General features: G+C 37.0%; 1 protein-coding gene across 13 annotated transcripts in view; it reads left to right on the top strand.

Annotated features, from left to right (window-relative positions):
• Positions 1–6,268, top strand: part of pcbp4 (poly(rC) binding protein 4) — a 204,275-nt gene extending 198,007 nt beyond the window's left edge. For 7 of the 13 annotated variants that reach the window (XM_073936385.1, XM_073936384.1, XM_073936382.1 and 4 more), the window contains one exon: positions 3,108–6,268. In XM_073936385.1, the coding sequence (XP_073792486.1) occupies positions 3,108–3,216 (109 nt within the window). In that variant the 3' untranslated portion in view covers positions 3,217–6,268. 13 annotated transcript variants of the gene reach the window in all.
• Positions 6,269–13,891: the final 7,623 nt, after the last annotated feature.

Raw genomic sequence — 13,891 nt, 5'->3', positions numbered from 1 at the left:
TCATTTCTAAACGTTCAAATCAAACAAAATCTGTGTATTTTCAGGTTGCCCGAGCTAATGCACACTCGAAAAGAACAAGATCACGACACAAACCTCATTTATGGCCGTTCTAATGCTTCGTCTGATCACGCTGTTCTTCTGAAGTAATTCACAACTTGGTCTTGATGGTGATTCTCCTCCAGAAATGACAGTGACTCTTTGTTTACAAATTTATGAGCATTCGAGTAGTTTCTGTCATGTGATGTGCGTTTGACAGGACGGACTGTACCTCGCGTTCGTTTTATACAAAAAATATTTCATTACAAAACCAGAGAACTTTTGTTTTTAAGTGTAATTGGTTTATTTAAAAGTAAAGATTTTAAGCTTTATGTGGATATTTTTCGTACAATCACACCGGTGTGATAAGAAAGTTCAAAGCGTATGTCATCAACTGCTAAGAATAAACAAAGTCACTTGAAGGCAAGTCAATTCACTCGGCAGCCATCTTTGACATGCCTTTCGGGCAGTATGCTCGAGCATTATGTCTGAATGGGGAAACATCAAATTCTCCAAACCTGTTTACGAAGGTTACGATTGCATTGGATATTTGGAATCACCAATAAAATTAAACAACAACTATCTCATAGGTTTCATCTCTAAACGTTTGAATCAAATAAAATCTGTGTATTTTCAGGTTGCCTGAGCTAATGCTCACTCGAAAAGGAAAAGATCATGACACCAACCTCATTTATGGCCGTTCTAATGCTTCGTCTGACCACGCTGCTCTTCTAAAGTAATTCACAACTTTGTCTTGATGGCGAATCTCCTCCAGAAATGACAGTGACTCTTTGTTTATAAATTTATGAGCGTTTAAGTAGTTTCTGTCATGTGATGTGCGTTTGACAGGACGGACTGTCGCGTTCGTTTCATAAAGATTACAAAACCAGAGAACTTTTGTTTTCAAGTGTAATTGGTTCATTTAGAATGAAAAATTCCAAGCTTTATGTGGATATATTTTGTACAATCACACCGGTGTTTGAAAGTTCAAAGCGTATCATCGACTACTAAATTTAAACGGGCAGTATGCTCGGGCATTATGTCTGAGTGGGGAAACATCAAATTCTCCAAAAATGTTTATAAAGCTTACGAGTACATTACATATTTGAAATCACTAATAAAATTAAACAACAACCGTCTCATGAGTTTAGTTTCTAAACATTTGAATCAAACAAAAACTACATATTTTCAGGTTGCATGAGCTAATGCGCATACGCACTTGAAAAGATCACGACACCAGTCTCATTCATGGCCATTCTACACATGATCATCCTCTGAATAATAATGGTCAGATTGTGCTGCTCTTCTGAAACAATCCACAACTTGATCTTGATAGTGAATCGTTTTCAAGTTTGTGGGCGTTTGAGTAGTTGCTGTCATGTAATCTGCTTTTGACAGGACGGACTGTACCTCGAGTTAATTTCATACAGATTACAAAATCTAAAATGTTTTTGTTTTCAAGTGTAGTTTGTTCATTTAAAGTAGAGATGTCAAGGTTTATGTGTTTCATGCTTGTGAAGCAAGTATTCGCTGAGATTCTCGTGTGTTTGTTGAACACAAAAATTGTCGTAAAAGCGCACGTTTGGTCTGAGCTTCTCCTCCGGAGACGTGTCAGTCTATAGCGATCAATGATTGGCTCCTGTACTAGTTGGTAGGGCTTCATTCGTCATATTTACCGTTACACTTTTCCCCATTCAAAATAATCAAAACTAAACGAGTGAAATGTCTTGTGTATTCAATAGTGTTGGGTTTAAATCTCGCCTTCGCTTAGGTGTAGAAAGAGTCATGCTGTTATTATCATAAATAAAAAATCATTGTTTTCAAACATTTATTTTAGGGTTCAGACACTGAACCCCAGCAACATCTCGCGACATTTCTTGATTTAGTAGCTAATTCGTATGAATTTCATTCGTACAATTTAGTATGATTTGCTAATTCCATAATGATGGTTGGGGTTACAGATGGGGTTTGATGCCATGCCTACTTTTAAAAATCATATATTTGAATTTGTACAAATAGCCATTAAAACTTTTGACATCCGGCTGCAAATACACACGAGCACTAGCAAAACATGAGCACTGTTTTGGTTACGAGAATAATTACTCTATTCCTCTCCCAGTTAAACCGACCCTTGGTTTCAAGTATTCTGGGAGACGTTGATAAATTATCATGTTGTAAATCCAGCAGCTGTAATCTCTCCACTGCAGACTAAGATAGTGTCTCCCATCATAATGTGTATTATAATATGATCGTTATTAAGCTGTGTAAATGATGTAATCAGTGCTTAATTTGTAAATTGCGAGGTCCCGGAACAGATCAGAGTAACAGATCCGGCATGTTACCAGATCACTATAAAATTTAGAAGACGTGGCACGGATGAAAGTGAAGGGCGGAAGGGGGAGCTATTGGGTATCATGGACGTAAGTAAAGAGGGTTTGGAAGTCACGGAAGAAAGTGAAGAGTGGGTAAAGAGGGTGTACATGTGAGGAGGGGGATCGGTAAAATGAGGTGCCGGATCCGGCTTGTTCCAGCACAATGTTCTTATATATATTTGAGATTCGGAATATCCAATATTTACAACATAATCAGGATGTTTGTGGATATGTGCAGACAGAAAAAAAAAAAAACACAATAAAAAAGTTAATTATAGGAGCTGGATTGGATCATGTGGAATCTTTAAAGTGATTTAAAAAAAACCAAATGCAGATGAAATATTTTAGGCTGACATGTGAAAGGGTTAATGAGTCAAGCCACTGAAAATCAAACATGATTATTTATGTCCTGGATGATTCTAGAGACGTCACCTCCCGATCATTGTCACCCCTGAACAATACTTCCTGCTAGACAGACGTCTCATTTCAATGCATTGCATCAGAACGTTCTGCATATTGAACACACCCCCTTGTTTACATGAAAATCAATCGTACGCCCTCAAAAACACATCAATAGCACATGTCATTACATGCATTTGCAATGAGTACCATTCTGACAAATGCGACTTGATAACAACAACAAAAACGCTAAAGGAAATGCTGCTGAAATTGAAATCATTGTGTCTCTTTTCCCCAAAGCCCCTACCCAAGCCATCACCCTGAATTAAACAGCTCCTTTCCCATGAGTGCCAAGGTCCCCCCTCAAATAATCTGTTGCAACCACCAGCAAAACACACCTCTCTTATGATTTTTTGGTTTCTTCTTTTTCTTTTGACTCTTTTGTTTTTGTTTCTCTCGATTTTTTGGTTTAACATGTCTTTTATTTAACCTTCTAACCCTTCTCCATCCGGCTCCTCCCTTGTCCCTCCACCCTCCTCTCCTCCACCTCCTTCCCTCCCCCGTACAGTTTAGAGACCGCCAAATCCACTGCCCAGTCCTCCTCCATGTCGACCCCTGTAGACCTCAACATGAGCTTCACCCAGACTGCTCCCCCTGCATCGTCCTCTGCCGCAGCCCTGGCAGCGATGGGCGGCCTGCCCCACGCTCCAATCTTGGGCGCCCCCTATACCCTCCCCCTCTCCAGCCTCCTGGGAATCAAATCCGTCCCCTTCCTGGCGCTGTCGGCCCCCGCTGCCACTGCCGCCGCTGCTGCTGCCGCCGCCGCCGCTGCCCCAGCTCACGGCTCCCTGGCCTCCTACACCGCCAAGATCTCCTCGGCCAACGGCATCAAAAAACCGGAGCGGCAGAAGTTTGCGCCCTACTGAGAGGAACCACCCAACACCTCCTTTGAGACAAAATGCCGGAGAGGAATACTTTTGAGGGTTCTTCTTCTCTTCTAGCCTCATGTAGCTGTGTAGAAGCAGACAGAACCAATTTGTTTTCTTTATTCGGTTTCGTAGCTTGTTCTGGAAAACGGCATCAAATTTAACCTTTTGTGTTTTGGCTGAGGTAGCCGCTAAAGCCATAGACTATATTCCTAATCTTTCCCCAAATCTTCTTTACACACACACACACACACACGCACACACACACACACACGTTTATTGTTCTGCTCTTATTTATTGATATTAACGAATTATTCCCGCAAAGAGTTTATATAACGTAGAACACTGTTGACTGATGCTAATCTCTTACGTATCAGCTTTTATACAACGATGTCTGTGAATGCTTCTGTATACGACGACTTCCTTGATTTTTTTAGAAATCTTTAAACGATGTATTAAAACTAAACAAACAAAAAAAAAAGATGATGATGTTTTTCAACATGACAGATCTAAACCTTTTGTTTGTGTTACATTTCTACGTTTGGTTCACATTGGTTATGAAATGTTATTTATTTTATTTATTGTGCAGAGTGTTTCTTTTAAAGTCAATGTTTTCAGTAACAGCTGCAGGTATATATATATATGACTACAAAAAAAATAATTTCTTCCATTCAATCATGGGTTACGTGAAAAAGACGATAGTTACGTAGCCAAGTTTCTGTACTTGCGTGCCATGATGAATTCTGGGATGAATATCTAAACATAGCCTGGCTATCAACAGCCGAGTACGGACGAATGCTGTTTCAGGGGGGTTTCTTTCACCATTTCTAATGGCATAAAATGACTACTATGCATGGTGACTGCCCATGTTGGAGACTAATGCTGCATGTTGACTTGGCCCCTCACACTAGCAAAGACACATACAACATAGACTCATTCTAAAAGCGTAGTCCTATATACATTTCCGGAGACCGCAAATTATGTAGCCAGAAGTATTTCATTTTTTAAATGAACGCTATGAGGCGGCATGACGGCATTTGGTTTTGCGCTTACCATCTGATTGCTTACCTCCGTATGGACGGCTTTCCCACTGTAACCAGTTTGTCCCAGTAGCTCGTCATGTGGGTCGGCGGACTTGAGATGTAGGGAGGAGTTGACCACGACGACAGGGTTCGAGTCTGGTGAAGAGCAGTTCCAGTAAGCAGGTAAAACAAAAACAGAAGCCAAAAAATAAATTAAACAAGTAAATAACAGGGTGAGAATAACAGGGTGAGAACTCTGCGCTGGTTGGGGAAATTTCATATTCAACCAAAACAATACATTGCAATTGGCTTAAGATAGGCAAGCAAAATTTGCAACCTGCAGAACCTGGGAATTTAAAAAATAAATAAATCAGACGAGGGCTTTTCTTTTTCTGCTTTCGAAAATTGTTGGTTGGAGGGTGGGTCAGTCGATTGGTCGGTCATTCAGTCAGTCAGTGGAACAGTTGGTCAACAGCGGCCTCTGGTGGACTAATGTGAGAACAGCAGGCGTGAATGGCACTCGCAAAAGAAATTTGAGATGTCAAAAAAACATACACAGCGGCCTCTGGTGGATTGATGAAAACAAAAACTGCAAAAAAAAGGTCGCTCCTGGGACGTTTTTCGCAGCCTCCGGAAATTCAGAGGTACGTTTTCAGAATGAGTCTGGGTTGGACACGTAGGTCTCAGAGGTGTTGCAGAAGAGCAATATGGATTGAAAGTACTAAAATACACACACACACACATATATATATATATAAGACCTACATGTAAACATGCTTCAAGTGTAGCTACGTTAATCATTATGCTCGATCACAGAGTATACTTCGTGGACTGATTATAGTTTCTCTTTTCATTTTTCTAAATATAGAAATAATCTCACTTATTTTTCTAAACCTAGAAAGCTAAAAACTGAATGTGACCACTCACATGATTCATCCACGTGGTAGATTTAGCGTAACCTTGACTCGTGGTTTTTCTTTTGTTGTTGTTGTTCTTTTTGATTCGTTTAGATCTCTTCAAACGTCTGTCCCATAATCATTTGCATGAATTTAACTCGGCGTCTATGCAAAACATCTCGGGGCGGTTCAGCGAGGTATCCTATGTCATGCTTCATAGATGGCCCTAAATAAACCACCATTGAGAAAGGGCTATCGCAAAAAAAGACAAAAGAGAAAGCGGGAACCCAAGGACAACGATGCTCTCGAATTTATGAACCATGCTGTGTGTAATATATATACATAAATATACGTTCTATTGTATCCATATTTCCCATTCCAAAATCTAACCACACATAACCACCCTTTCACACGCTCTGCGAAACGGCTCGGTGCGGCTGTGAGATTTCCACTGTAGGGTTTCCAGAAAACTGTTCAGATGCTTGAATTATCCCAGGTCTGGGTTTTGGATTCACTCGAGGTTTCGTTTGTCAGCCTTGGCATAAATGCAACTCTTGTTTTTAGTTATATTCATCAACGCCATACAAATGAATAAAAACAATACTGTATTAACGTAATCCGCTGTCTTTTGTCCTTTTCTAAGGGTGTGAAATTAATTGTCGCGTGTGTGTGTGTGTGTGTATGTGTGTGACTAACAATTCGCTGTTTAAAATGTTGAACTTTAAGAGTTTAAAGTTGAAACCTCAAATAAACAGGCAATTAAAACTAAGCCCGAAGGTACAGTGTGTGTTTTATTAAAGCAATAATCCACTCAAGGTGATTGCAGTGATTTTTTAACATGGACACAGGGTGTTGTTAGGCTTGTAGCCCCTTTACGGTGTACTGTAAGACAGCAGTATTCATTTTCCTTAAAGCATAATAATAATAATAATAATAAAGAGGTAGTACCAAAGTAAGAAGTACTGAATCTTTACAAAGTGAAGAAGACAACAAACACCTGTAAATGACATTATTAAATCAGAAACTATGGTGCAAATCAAAAATTCACACACATGTAACTACTATATATATATATATATATATATATATATATATATATATATATATATATATATATATATATATATATATATATATATATATACACTACCTGACAAAAGTCTTGTGGCTTATCCAAGTGTTAGGAGCAATAATTAATAAGTTGAATTCTAGTTGATGATTTGGTATCAGAAGTGTCATGTGAAAGGCAAAGGCCTCTAGATGACGCTTATTTGAGCACAATAAAATATGATCATGCCTTGATTTTGAATGATTTCATCAGGACAGTAAGGTCTGACTTTGCTTAGGCAAAAATCTCATCCCTGAACAGAAATAATGCCCAGTATAGAAGATAAAGTCATGCTGCAGTGGAGAAAGAATGAATATTGTGTCTGACTCCATCATGAGCTTAGAGGACTGCATCCATACATCTGCAATGACTCAAATCACTTATTAATAAAGTCATCTGGAATGGCAAAGAAAGCGTTCCTGCAGGACTCTCAGAGTTCATCAAGAGTCTTTGTGTTCATCTTCAATGCCTCCTCCTTCATCTTAGCTCAATAATGTTCATCTCTGGTGACTGGGCTGGCCAATCCTGGAGCAGCTTGTCCTTCTTTGCTTTCAGGAACTTTGATGTGGAGGCTGAAGTATGAGAAGGAGTGCTATCCTGCTGAAGAATTTGCCCTCTCCTGTGGTTTGTAATGTAATGGGCAGCACAAATGTCTTGATAGCTCAGGCTGTTGATGTTGCCATCCACTCTGCAGATCTCTCGCATGCTCCCATACTGAATGTAACCCCAAACCATGATTTCTCCTTCACCAAACTTGACTGATTTCTCTGAGAATCTTGGCTCCATGCTGGTTCCAGTAGGTCTTCTGCAGTATTTGTGATGATTGGGATGCAGTTTAAAAGATGATTCATCTGAAAAATCCACCTTTTGACACTTTAGGATCAACTAGAAGTCAAGTTATTATTTGCTGCTCTTACAACTGGGATCCACAACACAACTTTTGCCAGGTAGTCAGTGTATATGTATGCGCGTATATATAAGCTACAAAATTTGCTAGAAAATAAATATTTTGCAATTAATTTAAGCATCTGTTTGTCTACATATTTATACCCTGCAGTGTTTATTAAGTGTAAATGTGTCCAGCAGCAGCGTCTTGTCTAATTGTGAATGTTCCTTCACTTAAGAAGCACCTTTACTGTCTTGCTTGATAGAAATGTTAAAGGAACACTCTGCTTTTTTGTAAATAGGCTCATTTAACAAATCCCTAAGAGGTAAACAGTTGAGTTTTACCATTTTTTAAATCTAGTCTGCCAATCTACAGGTCTATTATTGAATCAAACCATTGTCATCTTGCTCAAAAAAAAAAAAAAAAAAAAAGTTTTGATCATTTTCTTTAATAAAATTGACTCTTCTGTAGTTATGTCATGCACTAGGAATAACAAAAAAGTTGGTAAAACTCATTGTGAAAATAAGCATTCCTTTATGGTGACAGACTATTTTACGGGACAATCTGTGTGAGCAGCACAAACTTGTTTCTGTGCTGTATCAGTTGTTTAACGACCAATTTAAAACTTTACAATGTTTGATAAAATTCCGACAATCATGCTTGAATGCTTTGTGCAGTGGAAAAAGGTGGCTTATGAGTGTAAGAGAGAGACAGCAGGAGTAAAAGAGCATGATATAACTAGATAAAGCACTAAATAAAACCATTTAGTGGCAAAAAATTTTGTACTATATATATATATATATATATATATATATATATATATATATATATATATATATATATATAAATATATATATATATATATATATATATATATATATATATATATATATATATATATATATAGTTGAAGTATATACAATTGAAGTCAGAATTATTTGCCCCCCCCCATTTGTTTTTCCCTAATTTCTTTTTAACGAAGAGAAGATTTTTTTTTTTTCTAATAACTGATTTATTTAATCTTTGCCATGATGACAATAAATAATATTTGACTAAATATTTTTAAGACACTTCTATACAGCTTAAAGTTACATTTAAAGGCTTAATTAGGTTAACTAGGCAGGTTAGGGTAATTAGGCAAGTTATTGTATAATGAGGGTTTGTTCTGTAGACTATCGAAAAAATATATATAGCTTAAAGGGGCTATTAATTTTGTCCTTAAAATGGTTTATTAAAAAAATTAAATCTGCTTTTATTCTAGCCAAAATAAAACAAATAAGACTTTTTCAAGAAGAAAAAAAATATTATCAGACATACTTTGAAAAATTTCCTTGCTCTGTTAAACATCTTTTGGGAAATGTATATATATTTAAAAAAAATTCAATTTAAGAAATAATTCTGAATTCTGACTTTTATTTATATATATATATATATATATATATATATATATATATATATATATATATATATATATATATATATATAAGATTTTTTTTTATTTCTTTTTTAAATATTTCCCAAATGATGTTTAGCAGAGCAAGGAAATTTTCACAGTATCTCTGATAATATTTTGTCTTCAGGAAAAAGACTTTTTTTTTTTTATTTAGGCTTGAATAAAAGCAGTTTTACATTTTTTAAACACCATTTTAAGGACAAAAATTACCCTTTTGAGTCTACAGAACAAACCATCGCTTTACAATAACTTGCCTAATTACCCTAACTTGTCTAGTTAATCTAATTAACCCAGTTAAGCCTTTAAATGTCACTTTAAGCTGTATAGAAGTGTCTTGAAAAATATCTAGTAAAATATTATTTACTGTCTTCATGGCAAAGATAAAATAAATCAGTTATTAGAAATGAGTTATTAAAACTAGTATGTTTTTAAATGTGTTGAAAAATTCTGCTCTCTATTAAACAGAAAACGAGGAAAAAAAATAAACAGGGGGCAAATAATTTGGGCGGGCTGATAATTCTGAGTTCAACTGTATGTATGTGTGTGTGTATATATATATATATATATATATATATATATATATATATATATATATATATATATATATATATATATATATATATATATACTTGTTTATAGGCTGATTTATCCTGCAATGGACCCTTTTCACATTTCCAGGTTTCTCAATAGTGTAAGTTGTCATAGCTGGGTAAATTTTCAAGTGCAGTGAATAGAAGAATACAACATAGAATTATTTTACAACCCTATTCGCTGAAATAATGACAGAAAAACTTTAGGATCGTGTTATCAAGACTTTCAGAAAAAGCTAAACAATAGTGTGAGACTGATAACGGCAGCGAGAGGACAGAATAGTTTTAAATTTACCGTCCTGCCTATAGACGCTGCATTAGAAACACCTTGCATAAGCAGTCATTCTTTTTTTCATAATTTGATGCACAGATGATATAATACATACATCAATACCTATAAATGTACATACATTTAAGAAAAAATCTAAATATTAAAAGCTTTTATGAATTTAAAATGTTAAAAAGGGTTTATTAACTGCACACATAAAAACGTTCAACAACCAATCAGAATCAAGCACCCTGCAGTCTCAGATTTCACTTTTATATACAATTGTTACTTGTTGAGTGTTCAATTAGCTAGTAATTCCTTAATAAAAAGAACACGTTTTATTTTTCGGTGTCAAAATCAAGCAATTAACCGACTCGCAGTATAAAATTTCCCCTTTAGATCCATGTATGTTACTTGTTGTTCATTAAATTTACTAGCAATTCCTCAAAAGAGGGAATTTTTTTACCACTTTTGAAGTGGTAGTTTGTACCATTGAATTTTTATTAATATTTTTATGTATATATTTCCCGAGTGATGTTTAATGGAACAAGGGCATTTTTATAGTATTCCCTATTATATTTGTTTCTTTTTGAGTAATTTGGATATTACTCCACCCACGTAGTGTGACAGCAAACAGTTTGACAAATATTGCAGCTGATGGACAACATATTGTGCTTTTGAGGCTTTTTTTAGAGGAGAATGTAGTTGTTTAGATTGCTATTATACAGTTTATTAATAAGGAAAGTGCCTATTTTGAATATTTATAATTTCTGAGATTCAACATGTGGGCAGCCATCAGCCTGTCATACCGAGCACAGCAAAGAGGGTTGACGTTCTTTCACAAGATGGCGACAGAGACTGCATAAGAAGCCCTTAGGGGAGGAAAAACTCAGCGTAAATTTCAAACTACAGCTGATCAAATCATTATAAACCAGGTAAGTGACATTCTAATTCGATCTCTTTATTGTATGTTGTGGTGCTGTATTCATAATAAACTGCTAGTGTTTTGCTAGTTTGCTAGTGTTTGCTTTGCTTTGGCTTTTTCAGGGTTAGTTATTGTGATCTCCCGATTGCAACAGAATAATACTGGGACATCTTTGTAGACTGATGGCATTTCACACCCTCTAGCCTTATAATCTTAAAATGTGAGCAAAATCACCTGTTTTGTCATTACGCTAGAGAATCATTCAAACACTAGCTCCAAAGTGATGTTGGTAAAGTAGCAGTGGTTTCTGCTGTTCTGACGTCAGCTGCAGATGTGAATGAAAGGTTGAAGAATGTAGTTCCTTATAAAAAAAAGGGTTTTTGAGACTCTCTGTGTTTGATTTTCTGTTTTATATAATCGATTATGCCGTCAAACTGTTGTAAAAACGCAATATCACACTAGTAGCAAACCAATGTGTCTGTATATCGGCACTGGTGGGACACTAAAGGCTGATTTATACTTCTGCGTCAAGCGCACCTGTATGCTACGGCGCAGCCTAGGCGTTGATGCATAGCCCTACGCCGTGGCAATCGGCGTTGCTGACGCGCACCTCTCAAAAAATTTAAGTACACGTCGCAACGATGCGTTGTGTGATTGGTCTGTGATTGGTCGGCTTAGTAGTGCTGACGAGTCTGGGCGGGACCGAGAGCCGCACAAGCCTGATGGAGCGTTTGTTTACAAGTGTGGAGTCCTGTGAAGAAGCTCCGGGGGCCTGTTTCAGTAAAGGCTGATTTATACTTCTGCGTCAAACGCCGGCGTATGTAACGGCGCTGACGCATAGCCCTTCGCCGTGGCCGTCGGCATGGCTGACGTGCACCTCTGAAAAATTGTAACTACATGTCGCAACGACACGTAGCGCAAGCTCTGTGATTGGTCGGCTTGGTAGCGCTGACGAGTCTGGACGGGACGGAGAGCCGCGGGAATGGCGCGAGCGATTGTGTACAAGTGTGGAGTCCCATGAAGGAGCTCCGGATGGAAAGTTTTGTTTTGTGTTTACCTCATAGTTAAAGTTGTTGCACGTCCGCCGGTTGCTGCCTCAAAATGAGCGAATTTGAGCCACTTGTACATCCCGGAAGCGTTCAGGAAAAGTAAAATTGCAGTGAAAAACTCGACACAGAGGAACATTTACACCTCACTGCCAACTAGCATTTTGGAAGTGTTAATGCAGACCAACAGAGGCAGCGCACAGAAGTATAAATGCACAGCCACGCGCGTTGCATGCGCCGTGGGTTACGCCGGTCACTTGACGCAGAAGTATAAATCAGGCTTAAGGAGGTTCAAACAACTCAGAGTTTCAACTTGAACTCTGAGTTGATTTACCGAGAGATTAAAAACTCAGAGTTTTCGGTTTCAGAACAGCTAATCTGAGTTAGGTCAATCAACTTTGAGTAGACCAACTCAGAGTTAAGCACGCACACCACGACTATAAAAAGGCATTGTCAATGGAGCGCAGATATTACGAGTGACCATGGCAACATCTTAAAAAAAGAGATCACCATTTCTTTCTCCAGCTAAACTTGATGTGATTATGCAATGTTATAGCAAATATGAGTGTATATATTTAAAAAGAAGCAACCATCAGTGAAACAGTTAGCGTGAGAAAACAGCTGCTCAAGTTAATGCCTAATTTTACATTTAAAACATTCAAATATTTAAGTATAATAAAATAAGTAATGTAATGTGTGATGTTTATACATTTTTTCTAAACTTTTATACTTGTTTATCAGTTTTAATAGATTTAACAGTGCACTTGTGTGTCTGCCCTTTTTTTCTTGATCAAGTGAGAGAGTTTGATATAACATTTAGAAGGTAAGCAGAACTAAAAATAATTTTTAGAAAGAATAATAAAACCATTAATCTAGTTACAGTACATGTCTAAGGTCAATAAATTAAAGCTAATTATTTATTGTTCTGTGTGCAACTAAAAGGTTGGCAATATCTATGTTTCCATCCAAGTATATTACATAAACGTATGTGCAAAACTGGAATATTGTATAAAAGATGCGAATAAAGCAGCGTTGCCATCCAACGAGTCAAAGAGAACAAAATCGTCACTTCCTGATTAACTGGCGCCAAATATCGTCAGTAAAAACAGAATTTACCGTGGTAGAAGAAGCTGCGTCAATTATTTATTTAATAAATGTACTTTTCCCTCAGAAGACAACACGTGGGGGCGTTTAAAGCCATGAGACGCGGAGAATAGAGGTAAAGTTGGTTTTATATTTGCACATTCAGACTTTCCATTTATAATATAATTTCATAAAAGTATTATTTGCAAACTCTAAATAGTGAAATCATATTAGCAGTCAATGACTATCAAAGTACAACATTTCTCATGGTCAAATAAACAGTGTTAATGTTGATTTCAAGTCATACTGGCAGGCTAATTCTGATCGAATATTCAAAGCAACATGGTAAACCAGGGGTGTCCAAACTCAGTCCTGGAGGGCCGGTGTCCTGGAGAGTTTAGCTCCAACCCCAATCAAACACACCTGAACAAGCTAATCAAGCTATACTAGAAACTATGGCTGTTTCTCAATATGCCTTCTTCTGCGGTCTTGCGTCCTCGTGTTCTCGTGCAACGTTATCATCAGCTGCCTAAGTTCAGTTCCAATACTCAAGACCGCAAGTACGGAGGACGCGTGAAACATCCCGGATGTGATCTTGATATCGAGGACGCACCGATGCAGACTTGAGCACCAAACTCGCTCTGGAAGTCCCAGAAGTCATTGCGACTGGAGGTGGGAAGCACAGCATTTTATTTAGATTTATTATTAAAGTTCAGAGATATAATTTATTTACCTCAGGAGTTTCCCTAAATGAAACAGTGAAAGTAAACATTAACATGAACATCTTAATAAAGGAATAAAAACATTAAGGGTTGTTTGTTTGCTGAAATTCATATTAAAATTTGTTTTATTTATATTGTGCAGAGTATATTTATAATGTT

The sequence above is a fragment of the Danio rerio genome, chromosome 22 (assembly GCF_049306965.1).
Source record: "Danio rerio strain Tuebingen ecotype United States chromosome 22, GRCz12tu, whole genome shotgun sequence".
NCBI classification, from domain to species: domain Eukaryota; kingdom Metazoa; phylum Chordata; class Actinopteri; order Cypriniformes; family Danionidae; genus Danio; species Danio rerio.
This window is presented reverse-complemented; position numbering and strand designations above follow the sequence as displayed.